A 20,507-nucleotide genomic window follows, 5' to 3' on the forward strand; every position below is an offset into this window, starting at 1 on the left:
TGTATAATGTATAAATGGGAAACAATTTAAGCGATCTATGAAACCCACATTCCATTCAATAACAACACTAAGCCAATCACAAGACATCATGAAAAATCAAATTCAAGCATAAAGATAAAAATAAACTCTAATGCGGAAATCAACAATGGTTGCATGCTTTAGAGATATTGGCGAAAGGATTGTCACTTTGAGAATTTGCTATTCTAGAAATTTGGGGTCAACATTGGCTAGAATGAAGTCCTTTGTTGGTGGTGGTATTGATTTGTCTGGGGAAGGTATACGATACAACTGTTGCGTTGGTGGGCCTCCTCCTATGGTTGGGTGGGTGTAAGATGGAGTGTACAAGGGATACAGAGAGAGGTTAATTTTATTTTGAATATGCATCCAATTGGATTTGGACCCGATCATGAAATGAGGTTAGTTAGTATTTAACCCATAATAGATTAGCTAATAATGCTTGTTAGACAGATAATTACAGTCACATGTATTTTTTGCATTATTTTGTTATTATTTTAATGGTAATTAATGTCACGGCAGCTATAAAATGGGAAATGTGACGGGAAATGTATGTCTTTGGTGTGAAAGGAATCAAAACCTACATAGCCTATTTTAAAAAAAACTAAAAAACATATTACTCCATTTCTAGTTGGCAAAATAAAAAAACTAATCAGTAAGACTAATATTGAATAATGACAACCATATAACAAATCACACATGAAAACATATATCACGAATGGTGATATTCAATATTCAAATGAGCATATGCTACAGTACATATAACGAGGAAAAACTACATATGCTTAGATTTGGGTTACTAGGATATTTCACAATCAATAAGTATATTATTGTAGCATCTAAATGACACACCATATCCATTATCATAACAACATATAATAATAAAAGTCAAAATGTCAAAATGGTCCCTCTATTTTGCGTTTTTCACCCTTTTAGTCCCTCTAATATAAAATCCCTTTTTTTTGGTCCTCATATTTTCACATTTTTGTCTATTTGGTCCATCTAATTGATGGATCTACCCTTTTGGTCCTTCCAACTAATGAATTTGAGGGACCAAAAATGATGAAAATGTGTAAATACGAGGACTAAAAGGACGGATTTTACAACTAAAAGACGGAAATGTGCAAATACGAGGACCAAAAGGGTAGATTTTATATTAGATGGACTAAAAGGGAGGAAAACGCAAAATAGAGGGATCATTTTGATATTTACACCAATAATAAAAGTAGTAATAACAATAATAATAATAAGAACAACAACAGTAGGAGCAATAGCTTTAAAAATATTTGATAGGACTCAAATGAAACCCAATAGGTAAGTCATGGGATGACAAATAAGACAGTTGAAACATTCGTTTAATTGAGCAAGATTTTGAAGAACAAGAATTGCATTGGAAGAAAGTTAAACTACCAAGTAATATCATGTTGATTTCACATAATAACCATATAATAGGCTTTGAAGACTTTGAGGGTTGAAACTTGGGTTTGACCAACCCCTAGGAACTAAAATGTTATAAACTCAAAGTTTAGAGGCTCAAAGAGTTACAGTTGAATTAAAAGTTAGCATGCACTAGGAGTAAGATGAGCTTTGACTTAACAGTTCCAAAAAAATAAAAATAAAAATAAAAAAAATAAAAAAATGGAACATGATAAATTCTCCTTCACCAAGGAAGCACATAAATTTTTTTCCTAAATAAAAACATTAATTATTATACCAAATCACATTTGTACCTACACATATTTATCTAGTAAAGATTAATTGTATATGCATATATGCAATTTGCCCACATACATTATAAATTAGTAACCAAAACCATATAATGTGAATGCATGAATATGATACTTGGCATACATGCACATAAAAGATACCAACCAGGTTATAACATATATAGGTTACTATCATCCTGAGTATGCACACATTTTTCTTCTGAATACATGTGCACACGCACATTGCAAAAACATAAAATACTCGTATATAAATATTATGGTGTTTCAGCTTTTTTGTGTGCGTCAACTATAACTTTTGTTCGAGCCTGTTCATTTTTGACTCTATCGTGTGGACTGAGTCTGTTTGAGTTCGAGTCATTTTTGGACTCGCGCTCATGAGTGTGAGGGTGCGTGCTCACCTTCGTTGCTTGGACCGAAGGCTGAGTCGAGTACCCTTGCCATTAGGCAGCCGTCGGGCCGCCTGCACTCGTGAGACAGGCACAAAATGTGGCCCCGCGGGGAGCCTGAGCCCGAGCAGGGCACCTGCCACCTCGGGGCAAGTGCGCCCCTGTGGGAAGCTTACACCCAGGCAGGCCACTGTGGCCGGCATGCGCCAGCAGAGTGCTCATGAGGCATATCTCGCTAGTTTTTAAAGTTTTTTTTGCCTTCTTTTTTATTGTATTTTCTCATGGACATGAGATGCATGCATGTGGTCCATTTCTAATCCTCCTAAAATTTGGGGCATTTGGACTCCTTAGTAATAAAATGACTTTTATACCCTTCTTATATAATAATAAATTTATATTAGTGTTTTATTTATTTAATAAATAAATAATTGTTAAATTATATTAATCCGTTGAAATAGTTAATTACAATTAAAAGAAATAAATAACATATTAAAAATATTAAATAATAATAAAATACATTATTTATTTATTAATTAATATAACAAACATTTGTTACGCTATATTAATTAGTCATAATATTTCATTTTAATTAATTAAAATAAATAATTAAATATATTATAAATACTTAATAATAATAAATCATGCTAATTATTTATTATTGAAAATAACAAATTTATTTTAAGTTATATTAATTAGATGAAATATATAATAATAATAAATTTAAATAGTTAAATATATTAGAAATGTTTAATGATAATTTTAATAATATAAACTATTGTTTTGTAAAATGTCATTTTATTTGTATAGAAAGGCATAGATGTAATTATACTATATATCTCTCTTACTTTTTTCTATTCCTAACTCTTAATTCTCCAACCAAACACCTTTATTATTATCATCCTCTTTCCCCCTATTCTCATTCACACTCTTCCCTTTTTTTTATTCTCCCTTCTTATTACTATTCCGCATTCCAAACGGGACCTTAGCAGTTTGATCCCACTCACCATCAAATTGCAAACTCAGCCATTTGATCTTGATCATCCAAAGATCCAAAGAATTATGATATTAAATATTTAAATTGATTAGTTTGGCAGCACAAAAGTTAAGAATTTTAAGATCAATTATTATTATATAGAGTTTAAGGTATCCAATTGATATTTTTTTTTTTTAATAAATTTCATGGTCCTGTCCTGTAACAATTTTTTTTTTAATAACTTGGTTTGGATTATTTTAAGCAAAGATTTATACATTAAAATAATAAAAAATACTAGCGAAGACTACTAATAGCCCAAATTGTCTATATATTTTATTTTCTTTAATTCATTCTATTTTTCCTATTTATTTATTTTTTGATGAAGATTAATTATATTAAGAATTTTTAATTCAGTTAATGGATTATCATTAATTATTAATTATTAGGTGTTAATTTATAAATTTTAATTTATAAGTTTTATGTAAATTGATAAATAGGGCCGAATATATAATAAGTTTTCAATCTTAGTTATATATTTACTTATGTATATACCATGTATATTTACTTATGTTAATAGAGTAATAATTTTATGTAAATAGTTTAATATGTTATTATTAATTACTAACTTATACCAATAGATTTTGGTAGCAGTTAGTAAATCTTAATAAATAACTTTAGGTAATATCAATATAGTATGTTTAATCCAAACGTAAATGATTATATTATTATGTCTTCAAGAAAATTTTTATAGTAACTCTTAATTTATATGTCTGATAATATCAACATAGGGTGCATATGAGTATTGATAATAATGTTGGTAAATAATGTAAGAAGATACTTATTATAATTTAAATTATCTTGTACATTTAAATTATTTTTAAAGACAAGCAATATGAGGATGAATCATGTGTGTATACATGTGTGTATGTATTGTGCATATAAGATATAATTATTGATGCTAATATATTTTATTAATAAATTTTAAAAACTTTTTATTATCGATGTAGCATACAAATATTTTATAATAATCTTAATAAATATTTGTATCTATAATATGGGGCAATTGCTACTTTTTAATATATTTAAAATTGAAATGTCCCTTTCTAAAGGCAAGCAAATAATTATTATAAACATTCTCAATATTTGTAGGACAGTGATATTCTTAACATTCTTAACATGATAAGATATATTTTAAAATTGAGTAGATTATGTAATTTATATTTTTAAAATTCTGCTCAAATTTATAAAAATTTGTTTTGTAGATTATATAGTTTTTATAAAAAAAATTAAATTATAATAATTATCATTAATAAATTATTTTTAGTACATAAATCCATCCATACTCAAGAAAAAACCATATTTAACATGTTCGCAAGTATGCTCATTATTAGTCTTGTTTAAAATACTTATTAGTAAGCTCGTTAATAGGCTCACAAGTCTGCCCATGTGCTTGCTCGTTTTTTAAGTTCTTGCACAGGTTCACGAGCCTTAACAAGCCGAACAATACATGGCTTAAGCTCCGCTCAATTAATTATTCGAACTCAAAAGTTAAGCTCAAGCTCAGCTCATTTACTTTATGAATGAGCTTTTTTTGAATATGGTTCATTTGCAATCCTACTCATAATCATACATATTTACAATTATCAAATAAGAATTCTACATGACTAAATTACCTTACATTGCTTTACTTACAAATCTCTATTAATACAATTTACAAGCAACACGTACATATGTATATATTTAAATAAGCACTATCTCTACAAATTATACTAAAGGTTGCTTGATCATACAAGTCAATAATTGGAATGTAAAGTAAAACTAATTAATTTCCGTAGTGCGACTCAGACATCAATCAAGTGATAACTGAGTTCAACTTCAATACAAGAAGACATGGCCCATTACATCCTTGACTTTGAACCCACATTTTTATATATATATATATATATATATATCAAAACATCACAATTTTATCACAAAAAAGGAGAAAAAGTAGAATCTCAAAGCAACGTAAGTTTAAGTGCCTCAATGTCCTCAAATAAACAAGTGAAACATAAGCATACCTTCATTCTTAAAAACATATGCAATACCCTTTCACTGAGCAAGATTTCTGATGCAAAGGTGACTTTTGACATTCAATAAGATTTGCACTTGATCAAACTTAGTCAGAAAAAAACATTACCTTGTTTTCTGATAAGTCAATGTTATGATCATATAATCCACAAAGCAACTTGTGAACACAAGGGAAGTGCACAATACTAATCGCCAACAAGTTCTACAATTTTGTAAGGAAAGTTGGGAAAGGTGTCAGAGTAGCTTCACACCAGCATCCCTCAATGAATCAATCACGGCCTTGACCTTGCCATGATACTTCTGCTCCCGCTTCAGGAACACCGAAACAGCAGGGATGTTCTTGAGCACCAGTCGCTCACCTAGTATCTTTCCAATCATTGCAGCAGCTGCAACGTCTCTTGTTGATTCCATGGTTGGCCTAAGCAGCTTCTCCTGTGAGCTTGCGGAGGATGCAACAGTGGCTGTTGGGGAGTGGATTACTTGGGCACTGACGTACTTGTTTGTGAAGTGCATCTTGAGCACATAGGGCTTGAGGTACTTGATGATCCTGGGTGGTCTGACAGGGGGAGGGATGACCATTGTGGCTGTGGCCAATAGCCATAAACAATAAGGTATATAACTATGATGCAGTAAAGCAGAAAGCAGGGTGTCATCCTTAAAATGTATCAAATAATAACATAAATCAAATACACAAATGAAATTGAAGAGCCAATCAAATACAGAACTGATATTTGCTAATATCTATCAATGTCACAAATCTAAAGATTGGTTATTCACCTCAAGAATATGCCTGACTTATCTATATGCTTGATAGTACCAAATCAAATCAAATCAAAACAGATAAGAGAGCACCAGTGTGTAGGCATGCTTAAATTTAATTATTGTATGGATTATCAGCTAATTACCTGTGAAAAATTCTCAGAGATGCACAGCTTCAGCAAAGTATCAGAAAATCTAGGTTTGCATAACTTAACAAATAAAGATTAGAATCAAATTAATTTGATTCATCCACTGGAAATTATAACCATCAGAAACAACCATGTATATCCATATAAGAGAACACTCATGATCCCTTAACACATTCCATTGAATCAATAGCAAACTTTAGCCTCTTTTTCATTCAAAGTCTAATTTAATCTTTCATACCATTATTTTTTATTCAGTGTTTTCCTTTCCCAACTTCAAATCATATTACAATTGCCATGCACGATTAGGACAAACCCTAACTAAAACTCATTGGACAATACTCATGAACCACCACTGCCTACTGCAGGACAGTGTATAGCAAGGAAAATTCTTTATACATCCCAATGCAAAACAGTAATATTCTTGGTTCATCATTCATGCTACAACTAATTGTTCATAGTGCTGAAAGATGGGGATGATCAAACTGATTCTCAAACAATGCCACTATAAACTTTTTGATTTTTCTAAGAAAATCAACTTAGCTCTTCAGCAGCCAAAGAAGACCATTTCCAAAAGAAACAACAATCTTAACCACGACTCTAAGATACATATTACAGTACCAAAACAATCCAATCTAGCAAAACGGAAAATTTTTACACAAACTTGAAGATATTCTCAAACCATGTTCTTATAAACTCTTTGATTAAATTTTTTTTTTCTAGAAAAGTAGAGTTAGTTCTTTGGCAGCCAAACTACAATTGTCAGCATGATTTTGAGGTACATTACAACAACAAAACAATCCCAACCTAACTAAATGAAAAATTTTAAAAGGAAATTCGAAGTGATTATCAAACAATGCTACTATAAACTCCGTTTGTTCCCCTAGGAAAATAAATTTAGTTTTTTTGGCAGTCAAACAACATCATTTCCAAAACAGACTACAATTTTGAGTTTGATTCTGAGGTATATAAAAATCTCAATACAACAAAATGGAAAATGTATACCTTAGATTCAAAAGCAAATCACTCCGATCTCAGAACATCTCTACTCCAACCAACATCACAATTGCAACCATCACAATGCCAAGGAATCGATGAAACACAAGAAATCTGGAGAATTATGGGGTGGAGCGTACCTTAGTGTAGGTGATCGGCGGCGGCGCGGAGAGGTAGAGCTGAGAAATTTTGGTTGGGGTTTTGAGGAAGAAGAAAATCAAGTTTTCATTTGACCCCTTCTATTTTGTGAATATTATTTTTTGAGATGCATTTGCAAATAATTGTTGTTCTTTTGGCTACATGCCCCCTGCATATTCACTTAATTACATATATACATACATACATATATATATATATATATGAGAACCCATCATCTAGGGACGTCCTTAGATTTCAAATCTAGGGATGTCCATAAGTAACCCATCGGATGAAAAATCGACGGCTCTTATCGAGTACGAAATAGAGAAACCACGCTCTACAGTGTCAGTATAGTGATCAGTGAAACAGTAGAAAAATGCTAGACATGCTTTATATAATCAATCAACCATCGGATGATGATCCAACTAGCTAGATTTTAAAAACATCCCTATATTTGAAATCTAGGGGACGTCCCCTGAGATGATGTTTTTCCTTATATATATATATATATATATAACCCTTTTATGTAAACCTATTAAAATTTGATTTATTTACACATACATATTATATATATATATAGGCTTTCTTTTTAAAATATTGCTTTTTTTTTTAATTAATTACTAAAATAGGTATTTTTAAAATTATTTACCAAATTAGGCATTTTTTTATTTTTTTAATATTAAATTTTAAATTTTTAATAGCTGTGGGTTCCACCCGATTTTTTTAATATTAAAATTTTATTTTTTTAAAAAAATCGGCAGGGTCCCACTAGTTTTTTTAATATTAAAATTTATTTTTTTAAAACCGAGATGGGTCCCTACTAGCTTTAAATTAAAAACACTTTTACACTAAAACCCTTATCATTCTCATAAAAGCTTTTTTTACAACTAGCTTTTATTCCCACTCTATTTTCACTAATCCTAACAGATAAAAATTATGGGTAATATTCGGTTAAAAATTTAAAAGATAAAAATTGTTGTGGTTAAAATTTTTTATATACATAAAAAAATTAAAATTATCTCCAATAATACATAAAAAAATTAAAAATTATCTCCAATATTGAATAGTCAAAGATGAATTGTTAGGGAGCGTGAGAGTATTATCGGGTTGATGGGATGAATTATCGTGCAAGTAGGCACCTCACCCCATTCACAAGCAGCTATTGGGATCAAATTCATCATAACCATCCATTCATCAGTGAGTGCCCAAAAATTATCCTCATAAGAAAGCATGTAGGCGCCCACTCGCCACCCTAACAAACTGACTAGCATGGATGAATTCGATCTAATACTCATGACCAGGGTGTGAGGCCACTGCCACCAATAATTCATCCCATCAACCCCCAATAATACTCTCCACCTACCCCTAACAATTACATCTTTCGACTATTCTAATATCGGAGATAATTTTAATTTTTTTATGTATTATCGAGATAATTTTAATTTTTTATGTATAAAAAAATTTTAACCACAACAATTTTTTTATCTTTTAAATTTTTTAACCGAATATTACCCATAATTTTTTATCTCATAGGATTAGTGAAAATAAGTGTGAATAAAACTAACTGAAAACTTTTTATGAAACGATAAGGCTTTTTAGCTAGAAAATTGCTTTTTAATTTAAAAATTAGTAGGACCCATCTCGAGTTTTTAAAAAAATAAATTTTTAATATTAAAAAAACTAGTGGGACCTGCCGATTTTTTAAAAAAATAAAAATTTTAATATTAAAAACCAAGTGAACCCACGACTATTAAAATTTAAAATTTAATATTAAAAAAATAAAAATGCCTAATTTGGTAAATAATTTTAAAAATACCTATTTTAGTAATTAATTAAAAAAAAAGCAATATTTTAAAAAAAAAGCCTATATATAGATCTATCATGCATACCCTATTAAAATATGTAATTATATGTTAATAGAAGAACATATAAACTTTTTGAAACTGAAATAACTAATTATTATTATTTTTTCATTTTTGTGTTTACTTCATAAATAATTTAATAAAAAAATCATTAAAAATGTAAATTTTTTTTGTCACACATATAAATATTATTATAGTAAAAAAGATAAATACAAATTTTAAAATGAAAATTAATTTCATAAATTATTAAGACCAAACTGGAAAATAAAATAAGTCGATAATAATCCACACTCAATCCAATATTAATAATAATTAGTTAATTTGTTTGAAAAATATTTATGTGGATATGAAACCTCGTTATATTTATGGAAAGCGAAAAAAATCAAATAATTAAAAAATTTAAAAACAAATTATTTAAACAAAATATAAATACTACAATCAAAAAATAATAATATATGTTTAAATGTTCTATGTGAGGAATATCTTTAATTCTCCATTTGAGAGTTAGATGATGAGGAATTTATTCTGCAATCTAAGTCAGTTAAGTCATTGTAACTGGTAGGGATGGCAATAATACCCAAACCCGATTTGATCTGAGTTTGACGGTAAAACCCGATTAGACCGGGTTTGGTTCGGATGCAGGTATGGGAATTCTAATACACGACCCGTACCCGAACTCGTATCCTACCCGAAATTAAAATTACTAAAATATTTATATAATATATATATATACTAATATGTTCTACAACTTAATAATTTAGGGTTTTTATTTTTCCTCTTTATTTAGTCTTATAATTTTATAATAATTTTATTTTATTTTATAAAAATATGATAATTACTTGTAAGTTATTTTTCTATATAAAAAATATTTTTTTATTGATTTTTTTAATATGGAGGCGGGAGGGTATACCCACGCAGTATCTGATTATCCGTCGGGTGCGGGTGTGGGTTGGGGTTTTTAAAACCCGTTGGGTTCGGGTATACTAGCGGCCCCTAGAGGTAAAGGAAAGGTCCTTCCCTTTTTGGCCGGTTATGGGCGAGGAGGGATTTGAACCCCCAACACCGTGGTTCGTAGCCACGTGCTCTAATCCTCTGAGCTACAGGCCCCACCCCGTCTCCACTGGATCTGTTCCCGGGAGTACCCTCAAAAAGGAACCTTTCCTCTCCTCAGCTATTTCGGGTTAAGAAAATGTGAAAGCGCGTTTGTCTCTATAAGACTATAAGAATAGTGCGTTCCGAGGTGTGAAGTGGGAGAGAGGAGATGCCATAATTGGGGTTTTGAATAAGACGACCTTTACAATTTTTTCTTTTTATCTTTTTCCTATTTTATTTTTGATTTTAAAAGGGTGTTAAGCTTTTTATCATTCTGGCGTCGAGCTATTTTTCCGCAGGACCTCCCCCACAGTATCGTCACCGCAGTAGAGTTTAACCACCAAGTTGTACCGGGTACGGGTATTGGTATAGTATAACCCGCACCTGATCCGACCCGTTACCATCCCTAGTAACTGGTGTATCTTGTCACTAGTCGCTAAAATAAAATAAAAAAAATAAATGGCTTTAAAGGTTTTTTTTTAAGAATCGAATTGCTTAGCGCTATGGTGATAAATCCCCGAGACTGAGAAAGGATGGCATGGAGCTCAGTGCTGTGGAGCAGCCCCGGCATCAATGCCCATAATCTCAACCACTTCCCTCTCCTCCCCGCCGCGTCCTCTCCAACACACAGCCCTTATTCCACCAAGATCAAGACCTTGCTTGCCTGCAAACACACTCATTACTGCCGGTCTCTCCTTAGGGATTTTGGTCCTTGCAAAGCCAAAAACAGGGAAGGTTTCAATGAGGAGCTGCAGGTTCAGGAGGATGGTGATCCCGTCAGAAGGATTGCGCTGCAGGCCGCTCTTTGGTCTGCTGAGGCTGCTTATATCCTCTGGCTCTTCCTCCTTCCCTATGCTCCAGTAATGCTGCTTCTTTTTATTCTTCTGTTCTTTCTTTGACTTCCATTTTTGTCTGGATTTTGAGGTCTCTTTTCTTGTTGGTTTAATGGCTTTGGAAGTGCTTTAAAAATCAGATTTTGTGGTAGGTTTACGAGCAAACAACGAAGGGAATATTAAGGTTTACTTATTTATTTGTTATTGTGCTCTTGAATGTTTTCTTTATGAATTTTGAGAATTTAGAGAGTATGGCTAAATGAGCTTGTTTAATCCCAAATTGATGAGCTATCTAGGTGAGCAATTAAGGTGGATGTTGTTTTTCTGTACGGTTATATGGAGAAATGTTTTTTTTTAGGGATTAGCTAGAGTAGCATGTGAACTAGTTTGGAAGGACGTGAGGAAATTGTATTTGCTTAGGTGAAAGATGATACATATTGATTTGGGTTTAATGACCTTATACTATATTAAGTTTTTTGTTGAAAGAATGAAATTTGTAATCTGGAGTAAATGGAATACTTTGATGAGCTTTATCATCTAGCGTTGATGAAAATATGTTATTGGAACCACCAGGGTTAGTCCGAGTGGTAGAGACTTAGGTTGCTTAAGCAAATGGTTTTGAATTCAAATATTTGTATATACAAACAACACTCGTTAGGAGAGGTCTACCCTTTTATAGGGCTTTAGTACTTCATAGAGACAGCAGGGAAGGAAGATATTCAGACCTTGTTATTCTTTATGTTGTCCTTCCATCATCATTAATATCATCATCTGATCATCATCTAGATCATCACCATCTAACCCGTTGATTGAGGTCTGTCTCGATCTAGAGAGAGAGGCAGATTCTTGTGTCAACAGCAGGCGTGGTAGATTTAATGAGAGGAGGTCTAACACCAAGTTTTGGAAGAGAAAGACCATGGAAGTTGTTGGAATGTGAAAGAATTTGTGCCAATTTATTTTCCTCATAAGTGACCCAATCTAATAGCTTGAGCCATTGATATTGGTTGAAATGCTGCTAAAACCTCATTATGAATCTCAGCTCAGAGCCCTAAGAATACAACAACTAATCAAAGAAGATTTTTAAAGGTCCACTGTTCTATAGGCCATAGTTTCAAACTAGGATTGATATTCATCCACTGTGGATGTTTGCGAGATCTTCACTAAAGCACAAGATCTTCGCTAAAGCACCTTGGGGATCTTCAAACTCCAACAGGCTAAAACAAATCTCGTCAGCCTTAGGAAAATGAACCTATGAATGCAGTTTTTTATTCTTATGCATCCATTGGAACCATTGGAGTGCCTTAACATCCATATAGAGAGAAGAGATTGTGAATCATTATGCATCTTCGGTGCGATGATGATCTAACCTGATGGATCTGTGCCATCAAAATTGGGAAATTCCAGCTGTAAAGAACATGCAGAAAATGGGATGTTGAATAGTTTCTTGGAGAACCATAAATGATATCATGAGATCCTTTGGAATATGAACATATGCCTCTTGAGGAACCTCTAGTTATAGACTGCAAGTTCTGTTTGTTTTGTCATCTCAAGCAGTAACATGCATCACCAACTGACTGAGTGATTCTGATATTGATGGCATTCAAGGAAGTCTAGCATATGATGATGAGATGTTGTTCAATCCTAGAGATGCTTAACGTATTCATCAGGAGTTGAGTCTTGCACCCTCAACTATGCTGAGAGATCAATGAAAGCACCACCGTGATGAATCAATAAGCACAACTGAGAGAGTGAGAGAGAAAATAAGTCATAGAGATAATATGAACCTGATGTTTTAAATAACAATATGAAAAAGGTAAAATTAGATATTAAGACAAGGCTATCTTTTGAGAAATAGTTGTCTCCTGGAAACATATAGTGGAAGTTTTCCAAGATTTCTTCAGTCCTTGTTTTTAAAGCCTCAATTATCTTCAATCCAGTTATTCAGTTATCTAAAAAAGTGCATAGTCTTTGAGAGCAATTGGCACCATTAGTTTACAAAATCCCTGGGACTTTGTGCCTCCTAATGGCATTTCAATTTCCTTACATTCGTCTGAATCCATTACAAACATCAGCATCACTTGCTAATACTAATATTCTAGCAAAAGTGTTGTAAGATTTGGTCCTTTTTGCTATGAGTCATATTTTCTTTTCTATCCAATGTCCTCAATTTAGTTATCAATGTTCATATGTGGATCTGTTTGATGTTCAAATCAATCCCCTAACATTATGTGGTGGTGCATACTGTTACCGGAATAGATTCTTTAATCATCAACTCCATGCTAATAGGATTTTCTTTTTCTTTTTTTTTTTTATTTTTTTTATACACCACACTCTATTTTTTTTTATACACCACTCTCTTACTTCTTATCTTTAAAGATCATTACTCATGTTAATTTAGAATGGTTTTACTGGTTAAAGCTGACCCTATTAATTTGTGATCAGGGTGATCCTGTTTGGTCTATCAAGCCAGAAACCATCAATGATCTATTGGGGCTCTCACTAAATTTCTTCTTTGTAGTGCCGATACTGAATTCAGGTATGTTTTCTTTTGCCGATTGTAGCTTAACTCAGTAACTATATTTTCAAACTCGAACCTCTAAATTTATTTAAACAAGGAACACAGCCATTATGTTCTTTCTATGAGATTTGGAGAAAGTGATCTGACTCTTCAAGAGAAACATACTTCCTTAGTAAGTTTTGACCATTCAAGGGACTTGGTAAGTATTCAGAGATATTGAACACATGGAAGTTTCAACATTACCCTCATGATGAAGAATTTTAAATCAGTTCCAACCCAACAACAAAATCTTTTTTGGCAAAATTTCAACGCGTAAATGCTTCTCTTTAACTGGTTTCCTTGTAGTTCCAATGACTGGAAGACACATGTGCGGTATAAGCCATTTCTTTCTTACCATGGGTAGTGTCATATAGTCCACACATTTGCTGAAAAGATAGAAAATGAAAGAAAAATAGTATTATATTCTGCACATCTTTTATTTTAGACTATAATACGATTTGGGCTCTTTGGTGACACTACATGATAAGACCAACTCTATTGCTACACTCACTTAGGTTAGCTTTTAATGGTTTCTTTTAGTCAAGCACCTTTGCAGCGGAGAACTTGAATTTTGATCTAAGATATGCTCGTAATATATCCCTAGTGGGCTCATGTAAGGTTGTGCATTCTGTTAGTTTAATTATAACTAAACTCCATCTTTATAGCAAAGGCATACCAAAATTCGTGAAAAGGGAAAACAGAAATTGAACCAAAGAAACCAGATTTTTACTATTTAGCTAAAAAAAGTGAATATAACCAAATGTTAATAGTATTATATATAAGTATAGTATATTGATACTATATTCAAAATTTGGTTTTCATTGAACTAAAAATTTGAATATCACTTACTGAAATTCGGAACTGAAATAATATTTTGATTCGGTTAGTAACCAAAAAATGAAATTTGGAAAAATAATCAAACCAAAATTTATGGTTGTTCGATTAGCCTAAACTGTCTGGACACCTCTAGTCTCATGTGTGATTTCTTGGATTGACTGCTATTCAATCTCTGTGCAAGTATGGTTCAGAAATATTCTCTACAACATATATTATCTAGAAGTAAAGTAGTTTTTGGTTATGCCATAATGCCAATGTAAACCTAGATTTGATATTGATCCCTTAGACTGTTTGAACTATCCCACCTTTGAAAAGCTAATATAAGCTAGAGCATATATCATTTGGAAGTTGAACCAATTAAATCTTTTATTCTGCAAATATATATAAATCTTTTGATGCATAGATGCTCTTATTTTCTCACTGGAAGCTTGAATTCTGTAGAATTGAATTTAACACTTTAGTTTACAAACCAAAGTGAAAATGAAGTTTAGAATTGAAAGAATTATTAGTTAGAATTAATGGTTTTAAAGAACCAACTTTCTGCAAGATCAGCATGTGATAGACGGTCCTTATTTGTTCCAATGGAGGAATCCTGAGTACTTATTAACAGTGAGTCAGTGACTACTGTTTGGAAATGATTGTAGTAAACATTGAACTCAAGCTATAAACTTAAATCTCGTTTCTCGACCATGGTTAACTCAGTCCGACACTCAAGCGGCAATGCCTGTTTTGCTGAACTTTGCCTAACAAATGTATTGGAAGACTGATCCTTTTTCTAGACCTTTCAAAGTATGGTGGTGGTGTCAAAGATTACGGCTGAATAAGGAAGCTTAAAGCAGCATGTATACCATACCTAGACCATTCTAGTATGACACCCATTGACCCATGTTTCTAGAGGAATGATAAGGCGGCGGGGTGATGGATATAGACATGTGGCTGTAGATGGAGTGATAGAGACATGAGGCTGTGAAGTAAAAATTGATGTGAGGCAGTGCAACAAAGGTGATGTGAGGTGGTATAATAAAGGTAATGTGTGGCAGTTGATTTGGCTATAAAAAGGCATGCAAGGTAGTGCATGAGGTAAGTGAAAAAATCATGAGTATTATAGTGTGTGTAACTCAACCAGTGTATTACTTTTTCCTCTTTTAAATAAAGCTTTGTTCTCCTTCTACATAAAAGCCTTTCAATATTCTTTTCCTTGCTTGATCAGTCTTGCTCCACTTTCACAGCCACTTGACTTCAATAATGTCCCTCTACAGGATGGTTAAAGAGTTCCCAAGTTTCTTTATTCTCGATCATTTTAATTTCTTCCTTCATAGCTTTTTTCCAAACTTCTTCTTGAGATGCTTCTTCATAATTTTCTAGTTCTAGAGCTGTGAATGTGCATGCTTCATAAATTTCTTTTAAGAGTTCTCACTTTTTGAATAGGAGATTTTGAAGAAGATTCATCCTGCCTCGTCATGGGTGGGGATGGTGTAATGTCTTAAGTAGAGTTGGATACATCTCTTTCTTCTTGTGTTGTTTGCTCTCCCTGTGCTGATGGGATGTCTGATTGTGTGATATGCTTCTTCTTTATCTTCTTTTCCTTCCAGTTCCATGCAGCATTCTCATTGAACTTGAAATCTAGACTAATAATTAGCTTCTTTGTTCTTATGTTGTTGGCCCGATAGCCATAACCAAGACTCACCAGTTTGAGTTCTTATGGCTATGCCTTTGGTATATTTCCATTGAATAGGGAATTTCTATTTTGCCGTTTTGATAAAGGCAATAATTTTATTTTTATCATAGATGGTGCAAGTGCCTTCTTTAAAGAATAGAGAATATCCATTCTCTATTATTTGACCCACACTGAGCAAGTTTTGTGTAAGACTAGGGACCAAATATACATCCTCAATAAATTTTGAGCCCTTCTTCGTTTCATGTGTTATAGTGCCTTTTCCTTTTACTTATACCAAGGCACCATCCCCATTCTTACTTTGGATTTCACATAAGTATCAATATCAGTGAATATAAACTCATTAGGTCATATGAACACTACATCCACTATCTATATACCCAGAATCATGTTCGCCTTATTTGGTACTTGTGTTTTGTTTATTTTCTTTCTTTTCAACATAATTAGCACGGTAATTAATTTTGAAGCAGCAATCTTTTTCTAAATGGGCGAATGTTTTGCGAAAATGACATTGTGCTTTAGCATGAAACCCACAATTCTTTTCTGGGTGATTTTTCTTTTTGCAAAACTTGCAAGACGTACAATTCCCTTTTGGATAAGCTTTCCTCTTCTTGTATTTTCCATGAGTTTCTTGACTATTTTTAGATTTATGAGACCGAAAATCTATTTTTGTTTCAAAGGCACTTTTAAAAGTTTATTTTTTTTGCATCATTAGTCTTTTTTCATGTGCTTCTAGGGAGCCTATTAATTCATTATTGCCAAAGATTTTATATCCTTAGATTGTTCAATAGAGGTGACAACAAAGTTGTACTTTTTGGTGAAGGTCACTAATATTTTTTTATACTACTCTCTTGTTAGTAATATCACCTCCGTAAGCTCTCATTTGGTTTGTTTGTTGTTTTATTTTTTCATCATACTCTTAAACAGTCTCATAATCTTTCATTTTTATATTTTTAAATTCTCTGTTTTGAGATTGAAGCCTGATGGCGGTACCTGTTTTGATCCTTGGAACTCTTGTTATAGTTCACTAGTTTTCCGAAGCTTTTTTTGCTGTCTTGGCTTCAATAATTCTAAGGCATATAGCCTCTAACAAAGCTTATTGAATAATATAAAAAGCCCCGTTATATTTTTTTAGTATTGCTCTTAGAAGCTGCTTTCTTCTCTCCTTAGTGGTTCGTACCCATTCTCTACAATGTCTTATAAATTTTTTTGGACAATTAAGAATGTGATCATTTAGAAACTCCAATAACTATAGTTGTTTCCAAAAAATAGGAATCGGTAGTCCAAAGGAAGTAAAAGTAGGAATGGGAAAATTATGAAGGAGCATCTCAAGAAGAAGTTTGGAGAAAAGCTATGGTAGAAATTAAAGCGATCGAGAAGAACAAAACTTGGGAACTCATTGGCCGTCCTGAAGTTAGACATAATCTGAGTCAAGTGGGTTTGCAAGATGAAGCCAACTGCAGATTGCTAAATTCAACCAGTGGCAAAAAGATACTCGCAACAACTATGTATTGACTATATTGAAACCTTTGCTCCTGTTTCTTGCCTCCACACAATTCGTGCTTCACTGCCTAGTACAAAAAAAGTGAAAGATCTAACAATTAGATATAAGTTCTGCATTTTTAAATGGAAATCTACAAAATGAAATCTACATAGAGTAATCACAAGGTTTCAGCACTGAAGGCAAAGAAGACAAAGTCTCAAAACTTAAAAAAGGTGATAAATGGGTTAAAGCTAGCACCACAAGAATGGTACAGTAGAATATATTAATATTTTACAAAGCATGGATTTAGGAGGAGCATGAGTGAGCCAACTCTCTACATGAAGTTCCAAATTAAATTTGATACTCTTGTTATTATTCTATATGCGGATGATGGCATATATATAGGGAACATCAAGAAGATGGTTCAAGAATTTAAAGAAGCCATGATGAAGGCGTTTGAGGTGAGAGACTTTGGCTTGATGCATTATTTCCTTGGAATCGAGATTGATCATCAGGAAGGAGTTCTCATCTTATAGAAAAAATATGCTGAGGATTTCTTGAAGAAATATTCACAAAAGTTCTACAACAGGTCAAATTCTTGATGCTTCAATGTGTCAAAAATGGGTCAAGAGGAGTGTTAGAATGTTTACTCAATGACCCATTTTCTAGAGGAATGATAAGCGAACGGAATGATGGTGATATGGGGCGGTAGGTAGAGCAGTAAAGACATGAGGTGAAGTAAAAGTGATGTGAGGCGGTACTATGAAGGTGACTTAAGGCGGTTGATTTGGCTATAAAATAGGGCAGGGAGCAATGCATGAGGGTGTGAAAAAAATCATGAGTATGATAGTGTGCATGTAACCCAACTAATGTATTACTCCTCCCTCTTCTAAATAAAGCTTCGTATCTACAAATCCCGTTATGTGAATGACTGGCCTACAATTTTCTGTTGGTTTTGTTTGTTTGTTTCTTTTTTTAATTTGCTGGAATGTTTGAAAGATAATAAGAACCATTTTTACAAAATTGTTTGTTATGGCTATTCATGTGTATCAGAATTATCAGAGACATGCTTTTCTTTGTTTTGATACTCCTTGACTCTATTTTGTTCAGTACAGCCTGTAACTTTGATTTCTAAAAGGTCATCAATGATGCAAATCCATGTATGCATTTTCCTTTTGTTGGTGGACTAATTGAGATGCCTGACCCAACATTACTTGTTAACTAGTTTTACATATTATCTGTGTTATTAATAAATTTTTATGTTTTAATGCTTATTTTGGCAGTATAGCTGGCATTCATATGATTGAAGAACCAGTCCTTCATCCTGTAAGAAGCTGCTAAAACTCTCGCATCAAAAATACTTTCCTAAGACTGCCCTCACCTCATCCTTTTTTTCTCAGGTTGCTGAAGGCTTATTCAATTTTGTAATTGGGTGGACCTTTATGTTTGCTCCACTATTGTTCACCGACCGTCGGAGGGACAGATACAAAGGGTCATTAGATGTCCTATGGAGCTTACAAATGTTCCTTACAAACAGTATGTCCCATCACAAAATCAGAATGCTCTAATTTACTTGCTTTAGTTCGGTATCTGTTGTTGCAATCACTTGCTGATTGAACTTTCGCATCAATGCTAGCTTTCCTGATACCTTACATGGCAATCCGGCTCAATGACATTGATGTGGAGCAACCTCCCTTGAAAGCCTCACGATTAGGATCCTTGATGACGAGGGGTGCATCAGTAGTTGGACTAATTGGAGCAGCCGTCTGTGTGACCTCAGCATTGTGGGCTCTATTTGGTCGCATTGATGGTGGTTTTGGAGGTATTGCAGATCGGTGGCAGTTTTGTCAGATGTATATCACCTCGGAGAGGCTTGCCTATGCATTTATCTGGGATATATGCCTTTACTCCATTTTTCAGCCGTGGTTGATAGGAGGCAACCTTCAAAATGTTCGGAAAAGTAATGAAGGACTGGTTGGTAACCTCAGGTTTGTTCCTGTTCTGGGATTGGTGGCCTACTTATTTTGTTTAGATGTTGATAGTGAGCTCTAGCTTAACATGAGCATGAACGTCTCTCATTTTGTTTTCTTTGTTCACAGAAAAGAGTTTTAGCATATATATTGCAAGGTTGAACTGGTTCCAACCTTGTTGCTTTGCTTATAATGATTAAGAACTCTGAATTGAAGATGATCAATTTTAAAAAATGATCCTACATTATTATTTTTCCTGGTTTTATTCCATTTGCCAACATTGATGTTCTGTTGGACAGGTAATTTTTCTGGTGTATAATTTAGTAGTCCATGTAAATTTCAAACTGATTGGTTAGTCATTAGATAGTTTTTAATTGTCAACAAGTATTTTTTTATCTACCTTTTTTTGACAATTTTTGTCCTAGGTGTAAATCTCCCTGTCAAAATGTTGTTGAAATCCACAATCATGGTTAGTTTTAGTGTGTAGGACCTTTGACGTCCTTCAGTAGGTTTCCTCTGATTAGTCATTAAAGGCCTACAAGTATATTTTTTCCTACTGTTTTTTTGACATTTTTTTTCCTGCGTGTCCAATCAAGCTCCCTGTCAAAAGTTTTTTGAAATTCACTTTAGTTTTAGTGGAAAGGTCCTTGAACAGGTTTCATCTGGCCTGCAGGACATGCAAAACCTTGCGTTTTGAATGAATCATCGATGCTGCGGGCTTGCGGCTAATAAATGCCTCTGTATAAAGACTTTTTTACCTTTTTAATTTGAAACAAAATGAAATAAACTTTTAAGAATGTATTTGATGCAAGGTTTTATGGAATTTAATGAGAACTTTTAGGAAAAAAAAAGGGTTATAGTCACCATCGAAATGATGCAAAGGCCTGAAGGATGCTATCTGGTTGTTGCAAGAAGTCATGGAAAAAGCTTTGGATGGTGCCGGCGCTGCTGATGTTGCATTAATCCATGGATGAAAAGGGATTCATAG

The 20,507-nt window shown here is 33.0% G+C and overlaps 2 protein-coding genes across 4 annotated transcripts; one reads left to right on the forward strand and one right to left on the reverse strand.

The window, feature by feature from the left end:
- Window positions 1-5,266: 5,266 nt before the first annotated feature.
- On the reverse strand, window positions 5,267-7,306 carry LOC120281805 (50S ribosomal protein L18). Of its 3 annotated transcripts, XM_039288499.1 has the most exons (3): window positions 7,213-7,255; window positions 7,082-7,121; window positions 5,267-5,755 (listed from the first exon to the last, which is right to left on the reverse strand). In XM_039288499.1, the coding sequence occupies exon 3, from the start codon at window positions 5,748-5,750 to the stop codon at window positions 5,406-5,408; it is 345 nt and encodes a 114-aa protein (XP_039144433.1). In that variant the 5' UTR covers window positions 5,751-5,755; window positions 7,082-7,121; window positions 7,213-7,255; the 3' UTR covers window positions 5,267-5,405. The 3 variants fall into 3 exon arrangements, with proteins under 3 accessions (XP_039144433.1, XP_039144432.1, XP_039144431.1); XM_039288498.1 differs by lacking the exon at window positions 7,082-7,121 and having other exon boundaries at window positions 7,213-7,306; XM_039288497.1 differs by having other exon boundaries at window positions 7,082-7,262.
- A 3,354-nt stretch (window positions 7,307-10,660) lies between these two features.
- On the forward strand, window positions 10,661-19,773 carry LOC120281662. The gene is made up of 5 exons (XM_039288356.1): window positions 10,661-11,024; window positions 13,440-13,533; window positions 18,838-18,875; window positions 18,950-19,085; window positions 19,186-19,773. The coding sequence occupies exons 1-5, from the start codon at window positions 10,698-10,700 to the stop codon at window positions 19,599-19,601; spliced, it is 1,011 nt and encodes a 336-aa protein (XP_039144290.1). The 5' UTR covers window positions 10,661-10,697; the 3' UTR covers window positions 19,602-19,773.
- The last annotated feature ends 734 nt before the right edge of the window (window positions 19,774-20,507 follow it).

This window comes from Dioscorea cayenensis, chromosome 18 (genome assembly GCF_009730915.1).
Source record: "Dioscorea cayenensis subsp. rotundata cultivar TDr96_F1 chromosome 18, TDr96_F1_v2_PseudoChromosome.rev07_lg8_w22 25.fasta, whole genome shotgun sequence".
NCBI classification, from domain to species: domain Eukaryota; kingdom Viridiplantae; phylum Streptophyta; class Magnoliopsida; order Dioscoreales; family Dioscoreaceae; genus Dioscorea; species Dioscorea cayenensis.

Excerpts from the sequence above, each read along its gene's own strand:
- LOC120281805 (XM_039288498.1), bottom strand. The coding sequence starts at position 5,750 with ATGGTCATCCCTCCCCCTGTCAGACCACCCAGGATCATCAAGTACCTC.
- LOC120281662 (XM_039288356.1), top strand. The coding sequence starts at position 10,698 with ATGGCATGGAGCTCAGTGCTGTGGAGCAGCCCCGGCATCAATGCCCAT. Across the intron at positions 13,534-18,837 it reads AGTGCCGATACTGAATTCAG|CTGGCATTCATATGATTGAA; the intron begins GTATGTTTTCTT and ends TTGGCAGTATAG. Across the intron at positions 18,876-18,949 it reads AAGAACCAGTCCTTCATCCT|GTTGCTGAAGGCTTATTCAA; the intron begins GTAAGAAGCTGC and ends TTTTTTTCTCAG.